The following is a 16,060-nucleotide window of genomic DNA, read 5'->3' as shown; positions in this document are numbered from 1 at the left end:
CTGTCACAGGGTCATGGCTTGTCCTCTGCAGCAAAACGCCTTGTAGCCTTTACCACTCTCCTGGCCAGACGTGCCATTCTTCTTAAGTGGAAGCAAGCCGCCCCTCCATCACACAACAGATGGATCCAGGAGGTCCTAGCCTGTGTCCGTCTGGAGAAACTGCGATATTCTTTGAAGGGATCTCTCGGAACCTTTCGGGAGATCTGGAATCCCCTGCTGAGTCATGTGAAAAATATTGACCTAACCCCTGAAGTTAGTGATGTAACCCCTTGAGGTGTCTCTCTCCGCTCTGTTTACCACTACTATTATTGTTATTATTTCTTCTGTCTTTCTCTCCTTTTATTTGTGTTCTTTTACTATTATTATTTAATTATTATCTCTTAATTTATTTTATTTTTATTTTTTCATTTTATTTAAATTTTTTATTTTATTTCATTTTATTTATTTTTTTTATGTGTGTGCGTCCGTGCGAATGTGGGACGTGCTGTGTTCTGGTGGCTAATAATGGGTGGGGAGGGGGGTGGAGGGCTGGGGCTTAGGGGGATTAAACTACAGACACTTTACCTTATTTTATAGACATTATGTCAGGCTGCCACATTCTGCTCATATCTATGTACCCTTTCTACCTCAATTCCTGTGAACTAGTTCTGCACCAACTGTAAACGTTCTTTTTTTGCTGTTGTGATGCCTACTGTCTGTCTGTCGAAAAACCTAATAAAAAGATATAAAAAAAAAAAAAAAAAAAAGTTTGTTTGCTGAAAAACAGATGGAATTATTATTGCACCTGTTTTTAGTGCATTTGAAATAAAAGTGCAAATTAGCTGAGCCTTTCTCAGCTGGCTCCCCACCACTTTTATTTTGTGGCTTTATTACAAGATAAGTAATAAGTGTTGTAATCTCAATGTGTTGATACCGTTTGTCTTTTTTTTTGCGACAGATCATCTCATATGTTGTTTTTATTTTTGCCCTTCTCCCAAATTCAGATGTATTTGCTCTGATTAACATTGTCCACTTTCCAACATGTCCACTTTCATGGTGCCAATTTGTTTGTGTCCAGATGCTTTAGTTAAACTGGCAATATGCAATATATCTCCTCATATACAAAACACACATCAATAATTAAAGGATTAATCTAGTTACACAAAGAAAGTGTTTCATCACAAAAGGATCTGTTGTAGACATACACCATCTATCAATTATCTCCCACAGGGTAGAAGAAGTCAGTGCATGCATTGACTGCATTACCTATACAATTAGCGTAGTTCAGCGCTATCATTAAAAAATGTATTGATTTAATGAGCCATTCATTTTGGAAGTCTGTCATGACTCTGGCATAATATTTACTGAAATAGGAAAACCTCGGAAAAAATGAATGTGGATGTATTGATGGTGGAAGATCATCGTAAATCATCCATCCATCAAACTTGTGTACTCAAATACAACAGAATATTTCTATGTTATTTTGTACATTCAGGTCCACCTTGCTTGTTTTAATGCTTAACGCTTTCAGTGCTTCACAATGCAGTTGGTTTCATTTCTGCCACCGAGTGTGAGTAGTGTTCAAAATTTCCAACTCACCTTTCTGAAAAGAAATTAAAACATTGCTATTTGAGGTAATAATGTATTACTGGAAAGGAATTATTGACAATGAAATGAGGCAGAATTAATTCATACATCCTGAAATAATGGTATATGCTTTTATTCTATTTGTAATGTTTCCTTACCTTCAGGACAAAATAAGAAAAGTGTCTCATCTAACTCCACTCTGCTCTATTCTAAATTCTGCATTACATTTACATTTCACATCACTGCACCCGTGTCATTTTATATCCCAAATTGTTGGTGAGCCATGTAACAGAAGTTTATTCTGCAGACACTTGCTGCGTACATGATTGACTAATTTGTCTAACTCTGCTGCAGCTGTAACCACAGTGAAGCGCAGGGTCAGAGGTCAGAGGTCAGCTACCAAACTGATCTGCCTACTTTATTCTTCCAGTGACAATGTGTTGCTGCGTTAAGCAAGACAAACAACAAGAATGGAGAATAACTGTAGTTTCTTCAGCAAGAAAGGAGTAAATGTCCATGACAAACCTTCAACAAATACCTATGACAACTTTAAAAGAATGAAACCATCATAAATCATGTCATTGTTCTTTATTTTATATACAAGCACAGGGCACTTTAATAGAGAAAACCCAACAAATTCACTTGAGTAAGCGTGAGCGACTGTGGAAAGGAAGAACTCCCTCTAACAGGAAGAGACCTGCAGAAAGCAGACTCAGAGGTGGAGGCTTCCTGCTGGCCGGGTGGGGGGAGAGGACAGAGGAGAGGACAGACAGATAGATAAGAGAGAGATCCACTCTGTGAAGACTGATCAGGACAGGAGGCTTCAAACCACCTTCAGCTCCACTGTCATGTACGCTTGGTTAGCCTGTGAGAGCATGTAAGAAGTTTCTCCTACGAAACTGTGAAAGCTAATGTTAGCTTCATTCTGTGACGGGAGAAACTTGCAGCCAGTAAAAATACGAAACGCCATCACAACCAATCATAATTTGAAACGTCATCACCATGCACGGGTTTGAGCCCCGCCCTGGACAGCTCTGAGGAGGATCCCAACTCATCCACCACCTGGTGGACGTTCGAGGTCATTACACCCACTCACATTGACCCTCCGACGTCTGCCTCCACCTGGTGGACTTTCACGGTCATTACACCCATCACCCCATCAACTCTTTAAATGTAGCATGTAGCATCTCTGGCGCGTGAACCTGAAACTTAAGCATGTAGTACAGTTCGGAGTTACATGCTGAGCAATTAAACTACGGAGCGACATCGGGCTCGCTGCTGGTGTTGTAACACCAGCAACTTCAGCTCCAGCAGTTGCTGGTGTTGTTACAACTATGTTTCTCCTCTTCATATTTTGTGTGAATATAATTTATCTGTCTTGCATTTGTCATGTTCAATGATAATTGTGAATTTTCAAATCGGGACATCACTTATAATCTTCTGTGAGTGCATACCTGCAGGCAACGCTGCTGACGTGACGCCATGTAATACATGTATGTTATAATCGATTATCTTTTGTCACTGCATCGTTGCATCGATGCAGAATCATTCATGTCAGCATCGCGATGCATTGTTGAAACATAAATTCAAAATCCCGAAGAATGGTTTCAAAATCTGTTTTGAAACACAAGTCAAAGCACAGTAAATATACGTAATTCAGAACAAGCATGCCTGGCCTTGCAGACTCAACTGCTCGAGCAGCTTTACATTGTTAATTACTGGGCCGTATATTTGACACCCCTGATCTATAGAGTTTCTTTGTGAAGTACCTGCAGCCTATATGGGCCACAACCAGAAACTGAGTCTGGTTGGAGTTCAGTACTCAAAATAAGTTTTAACTCCTCACATGACCAAATGCTTAATATATTTCTGATGGTATTATATTTTTTATATTTAAGGCATTCATTTAAATGATTTGTTACATAATTCATAAAATCATTGAATCTTTTTAAAGTGTATGTATTATAGAGTTTTCTTAAAAAATAGAACAGATTATTACAAAATGCAGAGTTGTTCCATAATGGTGTGGAAATGTATTGCGTTTATACATAATGTACCATTATAAGATAATATGGCACTACATACCCCTGATCACAATCAGATGTACCTTGGCCAGTTTTTCTAATGTTCCTTTAATGTTTTGGTCTCTATCAACCTAATAACATCACACAGCTGCTGGAAATTAGTCGTCTGCTGAACATTCATGATGTGATCTACTCTTCACTCCATCACTGTCGAGGACTTCAGCATATGTAGTTATAATAATGGAAACATAATTAAGTACTTGAATACTAATTTCTTTTTGTTTATTTTTTATTGAATCAGTACAGTTTCATTAAAAAATATTTTTCACACATTTATTTATTTATTCATCCAACCATCTTTTTTTTGTGTGCTTGCTGCTTCTCTTAAATCTCCTCCCAGCCTCATATTGTGACTGATTCAGTGCATGTGCTTGTCACATGACTGAAACAGCCAATCGCAAAAGTCCCCTGCCTGAGCCAATCAGAAAATTGGACTGGCTGTTCAGCTATTTAGCCGCAGTAGCAGAGTGTGATCAACTGGAGGCACTGTAGAGCACTACCCCTCACACACATTTTAAAGTTTTCTACCTCTGAGAGGACTTTTTCTGAAACTTACACAGAACATTTATTAGGGCAATAGAAGTCTATTTAAGCATGTTTTTTGTGAGGACCAGGTAAAATGTCCTCACAATGTGAAATGTCCTCACAACGTTGGTGTTCCGCCAGGACTTGGTCCTCACAACCATAGAAAGACACACACACACACACACACACACACACACACACACACACACACACACACACACACACACACACACACACACACACTCTTTGTACATAGTGTTCGCTGTTTAATAGATTAGATCTCCGTGAATTAATACATTTTGTTAATAAACACCTGTTAGCTGAATCGAACACTTCTTGATTCGTGATTGTTGTGTATTTATTGTTGACAATTCACTGGTTTGTAACAGTCTGTGCTCGGATCTCACACCTTCCCTTTTATTTAAGATTGTTATATTTTACGCAGAAATATTAACTTAAACTGACTTAAACTTAAATAAACCTTTTACAAACGAGACAGATATTTTGGTATTAGCTATTTCCAGTTTATCTGGTGTTGCCCCAATTTTATATTAAAACATAAATAACAAATTTATTCAAATTCATAATTTTTCACTAATAAATGATCAAAAATAATTTATGAAATTTACATTATTAATGGGAGTAAACGGTAAGTACTCGATTACTTTAGGAGTTGTTAATGAGTAAATGACCGTTTACTCCCATTAATAATGAAAATTTTTCAAAAATTACTTCCAGTGATTTATTACTTTCAGTAATCTATTACTTACAGTAATTAAATGCTAATAACCAACCATAAATCCCAACATTCACGAAGATGTTATTAAATAAATCAGTGTGGCAGTAGAGCATGCCACCGCCGGGTTCCCCCACAGAGACACAGAGTCAGATCGCTCAATGTCCAATGCTTTTATTGAAGTTGCACCAAAACGTTCCCAAACCAAGTCAGGGGGGGGGGGGGCTTGGGAGGCAGCCCTGCTCCGGAGACTGGTAACAGGGGCAGCCCCGCTGCCACAGGGTCCCCGGGGGAGGGGATGGATCAAGCTGTGGGCCTCAAACCCGCTCCTCCTCGCCACACCTCGGCTGCTGTCTGCACCACCTTTCGCCCGGTCTGCACCACCTACACCCACCTTGTAGCCGTCGCCTGCCAGGTCTGGGCCACCGTCTACGCTGAAGCCCGCTTGGTCTGCGCCTTCACCGCCGTTTAAATATTTGAAAAAGTTTTAATTGTTTTGAGTTGTTTTTATTGAATAGCTGAATGTTTAAGAGGTTGAATTGTTCAAATTTATGAAGGTTTTAAAGAGGCACAGGCTAAAGATAAATAAATCTATAAAATTCCCCATCTTTTTACATGCAAAAGAAATTGTAGAAAAGTTGCATCAAAAAAAACAAACAAAAAAAAGTTTAAGAGATAATAAAAAGACTGCAAGAAAAAAAAAGCTGATAGCATTCTAATATCAAAACGTGTAACAGAGTGAATTTCTGCTTAATTCTAACAATGAAAAAAGGATGATTGGATTTACTTTGTGGTTATAAAGTTCCACGGGATGTTTTAAAAGCTGCTGATCAGGGAGGCTTTGCATGAAGTCAAACATAGATGTTACCTGCTGGATTCTTTGGAGTGTCCGCTAAAGCCTGGCACACAATATCGGATTCCTAGAATCTTCAGTGATCAAGATTCCACAAAGTTGATCAGTGAAGAAAAACCGCAAAAGATCTTCCTCCTGATGTGATAGCTTCTTGTGATTGCAGAGCTAGCCACACAGCAACCGATCTGCACCACACACTTCTATGAAACTAGATGTATAGCTCTATGTTCTTCACTGACGTTGAACTCCGAAGCAGAGAATGAAGACGCCTTCTCCTGACCAAAACGATCTGCTGGAAACTGACACGTCTGATTGTCTCTCTCACTCGGAAACTCTGAGTGCCGCGGAGCAGAGGGGGCGGAGTCTTCAGAGCGCGCTTTGTGACGTCATCAAACAAATCCTCGTGACTGGGGTTTTGAAGGATGGCTCGTTCCATCTGTAATAATGAGGTTAATAATCAGTTATGCCGGTAACGTGTTAGTTAATAAGGTGTTACTCTCTCATATCACCTTTTGGATGGAACAGCAAAGGCAATGAACAAACATCCCAGGCTGCGATTCGCCGTTTGTTCTCGTTGCCAAATCTGCACACAGCAAACTTCATGTGGTGCCCAGCGTTTATTAGAGTCATGTGGTGTCGTGTCGCTGGCTGACAACTTTTAAGTTTGTTCAAATGGCCCAGTGTGTAGCGGGCATGAGAGCGCTGGTCAGGTGGCTGCGTTGCCAGGCCAGAGCTTGTCAGCAATCGTCACAATACAAGAGAATAAATGACCTGAGCCCACCAGTGTCAGGTCTCTGGGTCTGCGGCCACGTTTACACGTACCCTGGTATTTACAAAACACATAAACAACAGCTACGAGTCACCACAGTGGATGATTTCTGAAAACCGGCCACATTGGAGATTTAGAAAAACTCTGTGTCTCCGTTTGCATCTAAAAGGGGGGAAAAGGGAGATTTATGCCACAATTAGTGATTTCGTGTTTTTTTCCTGGATTCTGATTGGTGATCATGGATTCATGCTTCTGGTTACACTGCCCCCTACAGGTTTGGCATGCTCATCATAGCTCTAAACCAGGTGAAAATGCAGATCGGTGTCAATGTAGATTTCTTTTGGGGCGGGGGAAATATCTGTTTTTGTAAACACATGTAAACGTGTCCTGCGTCTGCCGCTGTGTGTCAAACCTCACCTCTCCATTGATCCTATTGTCTTCTCCCTCTGTGTGCTCCAATCTGTGTTAGGAGTTTCACCTGTGTCTGCTCCTCTCGCTTGTCTGTGTCACCTTGCATCTTCTCATTCCCAACACTCCACTGTTATCCTAAATCCTTTTTTGTTCTTTTGTTTGTATCCCTGTTCTCTTTTGGATTTTTAACCCCTGGACAATTTTGCCAATAAACTCTGCTTTTTATGGAACTTGTCAGTCTGCTTTTGGGTCCACTGCACCACCAGTGACAACCAGATCACAGCTATAGTACACAAAGCTTATAATAGTGGACTATTTCTCATTCTAAGCTTTTTACATCTTGTATGACACAAACATAAGACATCAGAAAACATTAATTAAAATCTTTGCTTCCTGTTTCTTCTTGAAAAATAATTACACTTATATTTCCTATTAGTATTTATTTACTATTATTACTATTATTACAATACTATTATTATTATTGAGTTTTTGTTATTACTATGATGCGTTGAGGCAGCATGTGATTATTTGCTTTATACATCACGGCTGCAGTGTTGAGGTCTGAGACAGAATGTTCTCTGACACCAAGATAACTTCTCAGCCTATCATGAGCCAGACCTCTGACACCAGACCTCTGCATTTTGTTTCAAAGTAGTGTGTGATCTATGGTGTCAAAGGCCTTACTGAGGTCTATGAAAACACCTACAGTAAACTGCTCTTTATTAGTTGCAGTACACTGAAAAAATAAACACCATTGGCTTCACTTAAAAAAAATTGATGTTCAAGGTTCAAGGGGCTTTATTGTCATTTCAACACATGTAAACATGAGGTGAAGCAGAAGGTAACTCTGGTGCCAGCCAATTAGAGACATGAAAAAGAATAAAAATAACTAAGTGTAGTTTTTACTGTAATCTGTCACACCTGATATTTTAGCATTGAAACAATAAATTTTGTTTAAAATATTCAATTTCATGGAAACCAATTTTCTGAAGGATGAAACAAACCAATTGTTTTAAGTTGTTTTAAAATAAATAAATTGGCCTAATTTCGTAATGTAAATAATCCACTTCTATATAGTTGATTATTTTAACTTGATGTAAAACACCTTTGTATATCGGCACAAAGTACCTTTTTATGTTGTATCAAATAAAAACTGAAAGTTGTCATAATATAATGTATATAACATTTTATTTTGCAAATGCTTTTATTCCATGTTGATTTATACTCGGAACAAAGTCGTTTTTAACACATTATTTATTGTTCAACCAACATTTTTCAAAAGGTACAAAGATGAACAGTCCTTCTCAACCATAACACAGGGTTTATTTTTTAAATACTGAGAGTAACCAAGAAACAACTGCATTTTCAAGTCAACATACTGCATGTATATGGGTACATTTTGTTTTACCTGAATAGCAGAAAATTCCCCCAAAACAAAATCAGAAAAGGTACCATTTCAAACAGTCAAAGAGGGATTATTCATTAAAATCAAAATGCTTATCAGATGACTGGTATGAATTTTATCAATTCCATAACCTGCAAACGTGTGAGGTAACCTCTGGAGCTCTCTCGAGTGTGAAAAATCTCAACTTCTGCTGTACTAAAATCACTATCGACACAAAAGTGCAAATGCAATCGCTCTCCAGGTTTTCAGTACGCCGCATACCCGTGCCTTTGAAAACTTTGGCGAATACTTTTGTCAATACTGTAGTGGAAATGCAGTCACGCAAGTGCAAACGTTGAACACCAACCTCATATAAAAAGGGTACAAAGTCTTGGTTGTAAAAACACTCAAACTTTCTCACCAATAGGAAAACATAATGAGGAGATCCTGCCTCCTCAGGACTGTAAAGCTGGGCCCACAGCCTATGAAGCTCCAAGCTCCATCAGGACCTTTTGCACAAATCCAAGGGTGTACTGCAGATTTCGTTGGATATTGAGCGCGTATACGAGCCCAAAAACCATGGCAACAGCTATTGCAATGGAGGGCACCTCGTTCAGGACCTGAGTTCCATCTCTGACCATCTTAATGTCTTTAGATGGATGGAAAGGTTCATCTTCTCCAGTGACAAAGATTGACTTGGTTGCCTGCTCCAGTTTGTCAGCCTCACTTTCCTGCACACACAAAAAAGCAACAAATGTGGACAATCAGAAAGACGCAGTTCCTCAAGAAAATGCATGTGAATGCTGAACCCCATTGCCGGAGCAATTCTAAATCCACTGTAGCCATGCTGAAAAAGCTGATGCTCCAGCTGAGACGTATACCTTGTGAGCTGAGAGAGGATTGGCTTTTAAAGAGCTAAGAGTAGTTGAAATGTTAAGAAGGCAGAAGAAGTTTAGAAGCTCCTGCATGACTAAGTCTTTACAGTTGAAGATTTAGAAAAATTAAACTGGAACCTGACAGCTTTAAGAGAAATGCTTAAGTAATGCTAATATGGGTGAAGAAATAGCTGAATAAAATACATTTAAAGTAGAACTTGTTAACAGGGTGGACTGACTTAAAAATGCCTGGATTTGTTGAGATTAGTGGAAAAGATGTATGACAATATAAACAAAGCAGAGAAACGTTAAGAAAAGGGCTACAAGTAAATCCGCAAGTCTTCATTATATGAACAAATTCAAATGTATTGAATAGAGAGACATTGTTAAAGAAGTTTCAAAAGTACCTCAAATGTATGAAGTTACTGAGTGAGGTACGGTGGCCTGGAAGTGTAAAACACTACACACTTCAGAAAACACTGGCAAATCCAAAAAAACACAACGGAAAGGTGCTGACGGCAGGGTCGTCACTGATTGGACACACTGCCGATGACACACACATCGCTGATTGGACAGAAGCAAAGTGTGTCTCTGTAACAGGAAGTCATTCCTGCCCACTGAAGCATGGTCCACATTCCGCGGATAAGAGACTGTCTTCCATAGTTGGAAACAAGATATTTTGTCCTCTCTGTGGCCTGCAGGTACTGACGGCTGGTCGAGGCTTTATTGAAGCTTTGATAGTTCATTTTAAGCATGGTTTATTATTTGAAGCTTCAATGACACACAGTGCTCTACAAGGACATCTAGTGGTCAATAAAATGAAGTGCAATGAAAACGTGCTGCTGACTGGTTCAGAGACTGCTCCTCCTCGCCACACCTCGGCTGCTGTCTCCGCCGCCTTCCGCCCGATCTGCACCACCTTCCGCCCAATCTGCACCACCTTCCGCCCGGTCTGGGCCGTCGTCTTCTCAGCCGCCCGCCTGGTCTGGGCCGCCGCCCTCGTGAACTCGGCCACCACCTCCGCCCACCAGGCTGGACTCCGCCCTCATGGACTCAATGTCCGTTTGGATTTACTTTCACATAACAAAACATAATCATTCTTGTATTTGATGATTGTTTGAGATAGACTGGATCTGTGCAGCCTGAAATCTGCCTAACTTGGACAAAACAGGTACAAATGCATGGTTGTTTGTTTTACTTCAGCATTATGATGAATAAAGTGAAAAATCATAGTTGTTTCCGCAATGCTAAGTTTAACACAAAAAAGTAACACATTTCAACATTTGAAGCAGTAAAAAGTCTTTATTTTGATTGGAAATCGTGACATTTTAAGCATGGTTCATTATTTGAGGCTTCAATGACGCACAGTGCTCTGCGAGGACATCTAGTGGACAATAAAATGAAGTGCAATGGAGAAATGCCATTGACTGGTTCACAGACTGCTACTGTTTATTGGATATGGTACCTGATGTTTCCATTGTTTTTTGATTGTGCTTTCTCAATTTGATAGTGTTTTCTCTTTTGGGAGTGTTTTTTGGATATGGTAGTGTTTTCTGAAGATTGTAGTGTTTTGCACTTTCAGACCACCGTAGTAAGAGGGTTGATTAGTGACAGATTAAATAGCACACAGCAAGACAACATGGCTTTGGTCTGTGGCTCCATCATAGTGACGGGGGTTTGAAAGCCTGGAGACTGTTTTCACTCATTTCAAATTCAGAAAAAGTTGAACATTTCAAAAAGTATAAATAGTATGAAATAGATTAGTAAAAACAATAAAGTCCAGAAGAAGCTGCACATTTTGATATATGGTCAGTCTGTCTCCTCACTTTCTGAAACACTGGTCACTTTACTGGATTAATGGCAGACACAAGAGTTCTCAGTTCAGGCTGGTGATGGTGCTATTACAAAAGTCAAGGACTCATCAAAAATTACTTTTCCCCACTTGACGTTGTTATTACAGCAATTTGGGCATACAATCCAAAATACACACATAATAAAAATGTTTATTACGAGGAAAATTTATACAGTGCTACGTTGCATCTCAAATACAAAATCAGTGTGTGTGTGTGTGTGTGTGTGTGTGTGTGTGTGTGTGTGTGTGTGTGTGTGTGTGTGTGTGTGTGTTGTCTGTTAGCGTGGGGGAGATGTCCCTACCTGGTATTCTTTGATAAGATGTTCAACAGGTTCACCCAGGTAGATCAGAGATTTGAAGATGCATTCCCTTCTGATGGTGATCTCCACAGTCTGAGTAAGAACAGTTACAATTTATTTACCAGACAAACAGACAGACCCATACCCCCCAACGCACTATTCAACTGTGGATCCCACTGATAGCCAACTTGTGCATAGATACCTCATCTAAAACTTGCACGGTCCTGGTGGCCCGCCGTTTCACACGTCCTCCCTTGGTCCTGATGACCGCCAGCATTTTGGTGGAGCGCTTGTCCAACTGTGCCAAGAACTTTGTCTCCAAGGGAACTGCTGTAACTCACATGAACTCAGCATTTATCTGGAATACAAAAACGGAGCATAGAGAAAGAACTGTGAAAATGCATTAAAATTACAAACGATTTCCTGAAAAGGACTAAAGGTTTAATTAAGCCGCTCAAAGATCAGAGAGAGGAGAAGGTTTGAGGAGAGGGATCTAATCTCACAAATGCTCTCATGATATTCTACACAAAACTTACCTCTTTTAATGTTGGGTATTGGCAAGGTTACATGAACTACAAACATTACAGTGTAAACTTGACAACACACAACTTATGCTGCTTCATTACACAGTTCAGTTTAGCTTTACCAACCAGAGAAAACACTGAGCCATTAATCCTGTGGTGCTCAAACTCTAAATTGTGAATTTATGAGGGCATGAGACACCACATCATTCTGTCTCTCTCAAGTGGACAGTACGAGCCAGAGCAGTGGCATCTATTGCAGGAAGCGGCCATATTTCATGTACTACCGCCTCCCACCGAGAGTGGCGCTGTGGTGGTGATTCGGAACAAAATGGCGGAACAATATGGCGGCGATCTCAAGGAAGCAGCCATATTGTCGGCCATTTTGGATTCCCCGCTGGCAGCCTCTCGTTCTCACCGGCACACAGAGCATGCGTGGTTGTTCTCATGTTAACTCTTTGCTCATGGTTGTTAGAAAGGAGGCAAGACTTTAGTGTTTTATTTTGCTCTTTTTGTTTATTGATGTTAGGCGGACTCCCAAACGTTTATAGTAACTTAAACCTTTAAAACTAAATCAATATTATTGTAGATAAACTAATAATCTCACAGAGAAACTGTTTGGTGTGGTGTGTGGAGGATGGCATGTCATGTGTTCCAGACAAAAGAAAATCATATATGCCACTTTAATTAAATTTTAACAAACTATGTAAATCAAAGAAAGGCTTCAAGCCTTTGCAATAGAAATGTTTACGCCACTTGCACACATATTATACTTTCCAACTCTTTCAAAACTAATGCCTCCAACTGCAGGTTTCACTGGGAGGGGGCAGGATGAGTGGATTAGAAGACATCAACACAAACCAAATGTACCAGTTTAAATTCAGTATTTATGTAGCAGGGAAAAGGATAAATACAGCTGAACAAGTCATTGTGCATTCACAGCGTATCATTCTTTTCTATAAAAAAAAAAAAAAAAAATAACAACAAAAGGAATGAAAAGACTGAACTGGAAGAAGTGCAGCTGTGGACATTGTTTATAAATCTTTTTCTTTTTTTCCTATTTGGTGTCGAAATGTTCAGCAACCCGGAGGCTCCAGCTGCATTCACACCATTATTTTTGAAAATCTTCTCCCTCACTTTTCGTGCACGCCGATGAGCTGACATGAAGGCTGAATGTTTTCCCCGTTACAGGACGTGACGACAGTCTGAAGTGGTGTGAACGCAGCCTTCATGTTCTCCTGGCGGGCTGGAGCGCGGCGCGGCGCCGTGCTGTCATGTGTACATGGCTCCGTGTAAACCCTCCAGCCGGTGCTCCCGCTGTTTTCTCCTCTCCTGCAGGTCGGCAGAAAAGAAACAACCTCACTCAGCTCCGAACACCAGGAAGAGAGGAGGAACAGCTCAAACCAGAGAAGGGAGTGAACGGCCTCTTGTAAACTAGTGAGCGCTGCATTAACTTTAACATTTAAAAACAAATTGACACGTTTGAATAAACTTTGCAAAAAAAACCCGGACATTTGCAGCAGGAAGACTGTTTGTTAGAACGATGCTTCTTACATACGAGACTGAAAATGTTTGTTGCAGGTAAATAGAAACAAACAGGTGGACGGCGGCCGATTCTCACACTCGCCTTGTCTTTTTTAAACTCCTCGTACTCCGGGTTGTCAGTCGGGAGTTCAAGTCGACAGAGCGGACAGGAGTTTGTCTACGATTCAAAGACACAACAGTCTTTTGTTTTTATTTTTTTAATGAAAACAACATTCAGGGTGGCACATCGGTGAGCGTTACCTTTCCCAGCCAGGGCAGGATACATCCTGCGTGGAAAAGGTGTTTGCAGGGCATTTCTCGAACCGTCTCCTGTTCCTCAAACTCCAGCAAACACACCGGACACTTCACACCTTTGTCTGCAACAACAACAACAACAACAAAGAGGAAATTGTTTAAAATCAGGTTATTCCTGGAGACGGCTACAAGTTCTACAGTGAAGCCAAATACTTGCAGACGCAGACATTTTCACCGACAAACTAAAGCGTCTCAATGTTTTGTTTTTTCTAACATCTTCAAGTATAATTTCAACATTTCAAGTGAAACTGAGCAAAACCTCTCGAATTCACAAATTCCTTTGTCTGTTTTTAAGACAGACACATGAAGCCAGGAGGGAAACGTCGTTTTTCTCTCTCCATCTTGTCCGACCTAAACAAATCCTTCAAAGGAGGCGCTTTGCTTCATATTGTGGGTTGAACCGGGTCCTCGTGCCACTCGGAGCGTCCCGGCTGATTGTAGGATCAAACGAAGACGCTCTCTGCCGTCACCTGCTTGTTCGGGAGAGATGACGACCACGGTGAGGGTCTGAACCGCCGTTTTAGCAGCCGGAGGCGGAAGCCGCTGGTCCCAGTCCGACAGGTCGAAGCCTGCCGAGTCCATCAGGTCCAAACCCTGCATCAGTGACCTGCACACAGATCCGCCATCATTCTTTCTGTAATTGTTGCTTACAATTAATAAAATAAAACTAAAGTTACAAATTATATGAATCCTTTTTTTTTTTTCTTTAAAGTTTTGTCATTAAGTGTATATCAGAAGTTGACTCAGTACATTTATCAACGTAGTTATTCTGTGCTTCTGGAGAGGTGATCACTTTTGGACGCCTCTGAATGTTACGTATGTTTTATAAATATTATGTAAGTTATAGTATGCATGAAAGAGATCATATATGTAGTATTACTGTTTATCTCAATGGCTATTGTACCAGTGAGTTTCTCACCTGGCCAGTTCCAGCAGAGCATTCTGCCTGTACTGTTCCTCTGGGTTTGTGGGTTCACAGTCGTGTTCATCAAAGTAGGATGCCATAGTGGTCCAGCCAGTACTGGTCTCTTCTTTGCATCAAAAAATCTGCGAGGATTTTGATTGTTTAATGTTCACAGTTTTCTCAGACAGATTTTCGTGGCTGTTGACGAAAATGATCCATGTGGAATCTGTCATTGGTAAATCAGTTGCACGGTGAAATACAGTTAAAGGAGATGAATGAATAGATAACGGCTAAAAGCACAATCAGAAGTGAATTAATACACCAACAACATTATAAACACGTTTGATTGTGAAGGTGTCTGGATCCTCAGTCAGTTCAACTTAATAATCAGCATAATAATAAACATACAAGCTGCTGGTTCCGCTTATTCCATCACAAGCTCATCAGAAACGAACCAAAAACGATTTAAACTCGTGAATCGTCCAATCAAGTAAATATGTGAAGAACCTTCAAACACTGAACCCAGAAAACTGCCAGCAAATGTTGTTTACTTACCGCGTTTAACGGAATTACCACTCGAATCAAGTTTTCCGTTTCAGTTTAGTAAACTCAACACAACACACGAAACTCGACCCGGACGAGTTATTTTATTAATTGTAATCCAGAATACTTAATCTACTCGAAAAATCTGACGCTAAGCAATAAACATGTCATTCTTCCGGGTATGACACAGCAGGTCACGTGAGATACTTTGTCCTATCCCAGAGAAGAGCGAGTCTTCTTCGTTCTTCTTCTAAACAATTCTCTTCTGCCGCCTGCCGGTGAGAAGTGAGTACTGCTAAACTACAGGAAACGAAAGGAACTTGGCTGTGAAGTGGTTTCTGTTTTTCAGTCCTGTTCCAGGGAAAACTGGTCATTTTCTGGCACTTTCTTTTGTCATTTTCTGTAACATTACGTCTTTATTCGGCATATGAAGTGGGTGGTCATTAGCTTTTCGCCTTGTTTTGAACATTTTAGTGTCATTGTGTTCAGGTCACTACTCATTGTGATGATCTTGTGTCTCTGTTGAAGTCTTTGTAATCGTAGTGAATCTTTTATTACTGAAACAAATTTTTATTTGTGGTCACGTTAGACTTTACTGTAGTCACCTTTTCCTTTCCTCTATGTCTTCTTGCAGTTCTTAAAAAAAGAAATGCTTACTAGTTGGTGTAATTTGAACTCCTTTTTGACTTTGAGTGTTTTTTGGTACTTTGGTTTGTTGATCAGTGGGTTTTTTCTGTGTGATTGTTTTACAGCCATTTTCTTTTCGGGATCCAACAGTTGTGTTGAGTCTGTGGTTCTCTCACATATTTAGGGGCTTTCTAGCGATTTATTTCGTAGATTACCAAAAAAAAAGTGCCAGTTACAAAAATAAAGACTTTAAACCTCAAATGATATCACCA

General features: G+C 40.1%; 1 protein-coding gene across 1 annotated transcript; it reads right to left on the bottom strand.

Moving 5' to 3' along the window:
* Nucleotides 1–12,396: 12,396 nt before the first annotated feature.
* Nucleotides 12,397–15,379, bottom strand: rnf181 (ring finger protein 181). Its single transcript, XM_080467941.1, has 6 exons — nt 15,174–15,379; nt 14,634–14,761; nt 14,185–14,321; nt 13,661–13,776; nt 13,503–13,577; nt 12,397–13,207 (listed from the first exon to the last, which is right to left on the bottom strand). The coding sequence occupies exons 2-6, from the start codon at nt 14,717–14,719 to the stop codon at nt 13,148–13,150; spliced, it is 474 nt and encodes a 157-aa protein (XP_080324067.1). The 5' UTR covers nt 14,720–14,761; nt 15,174–15,379; the 3' UTR covers nt 12,397–13,147.
* Nucleotides 15,380–16,060: the final 681 nt, after the last annotated feature.

This window comes from Lipophrys pholis (genome assembly GCF_963383615.2).
Source record: "Lipophrys pholis genome assembly, chromosome: 7".
NCBI classification, from domain to species: domain Eukaryota; kingdom Metazoa; phylum Chordata; class Actinopteri; order Blenniiformes; family Blenniidae; genus Lipophrys; species Lipophrys pholis.
Note: the sequence above shows the minus strand (reverse complement) of the source record. Positions and strands in the feature narration are given on the sequence as shown.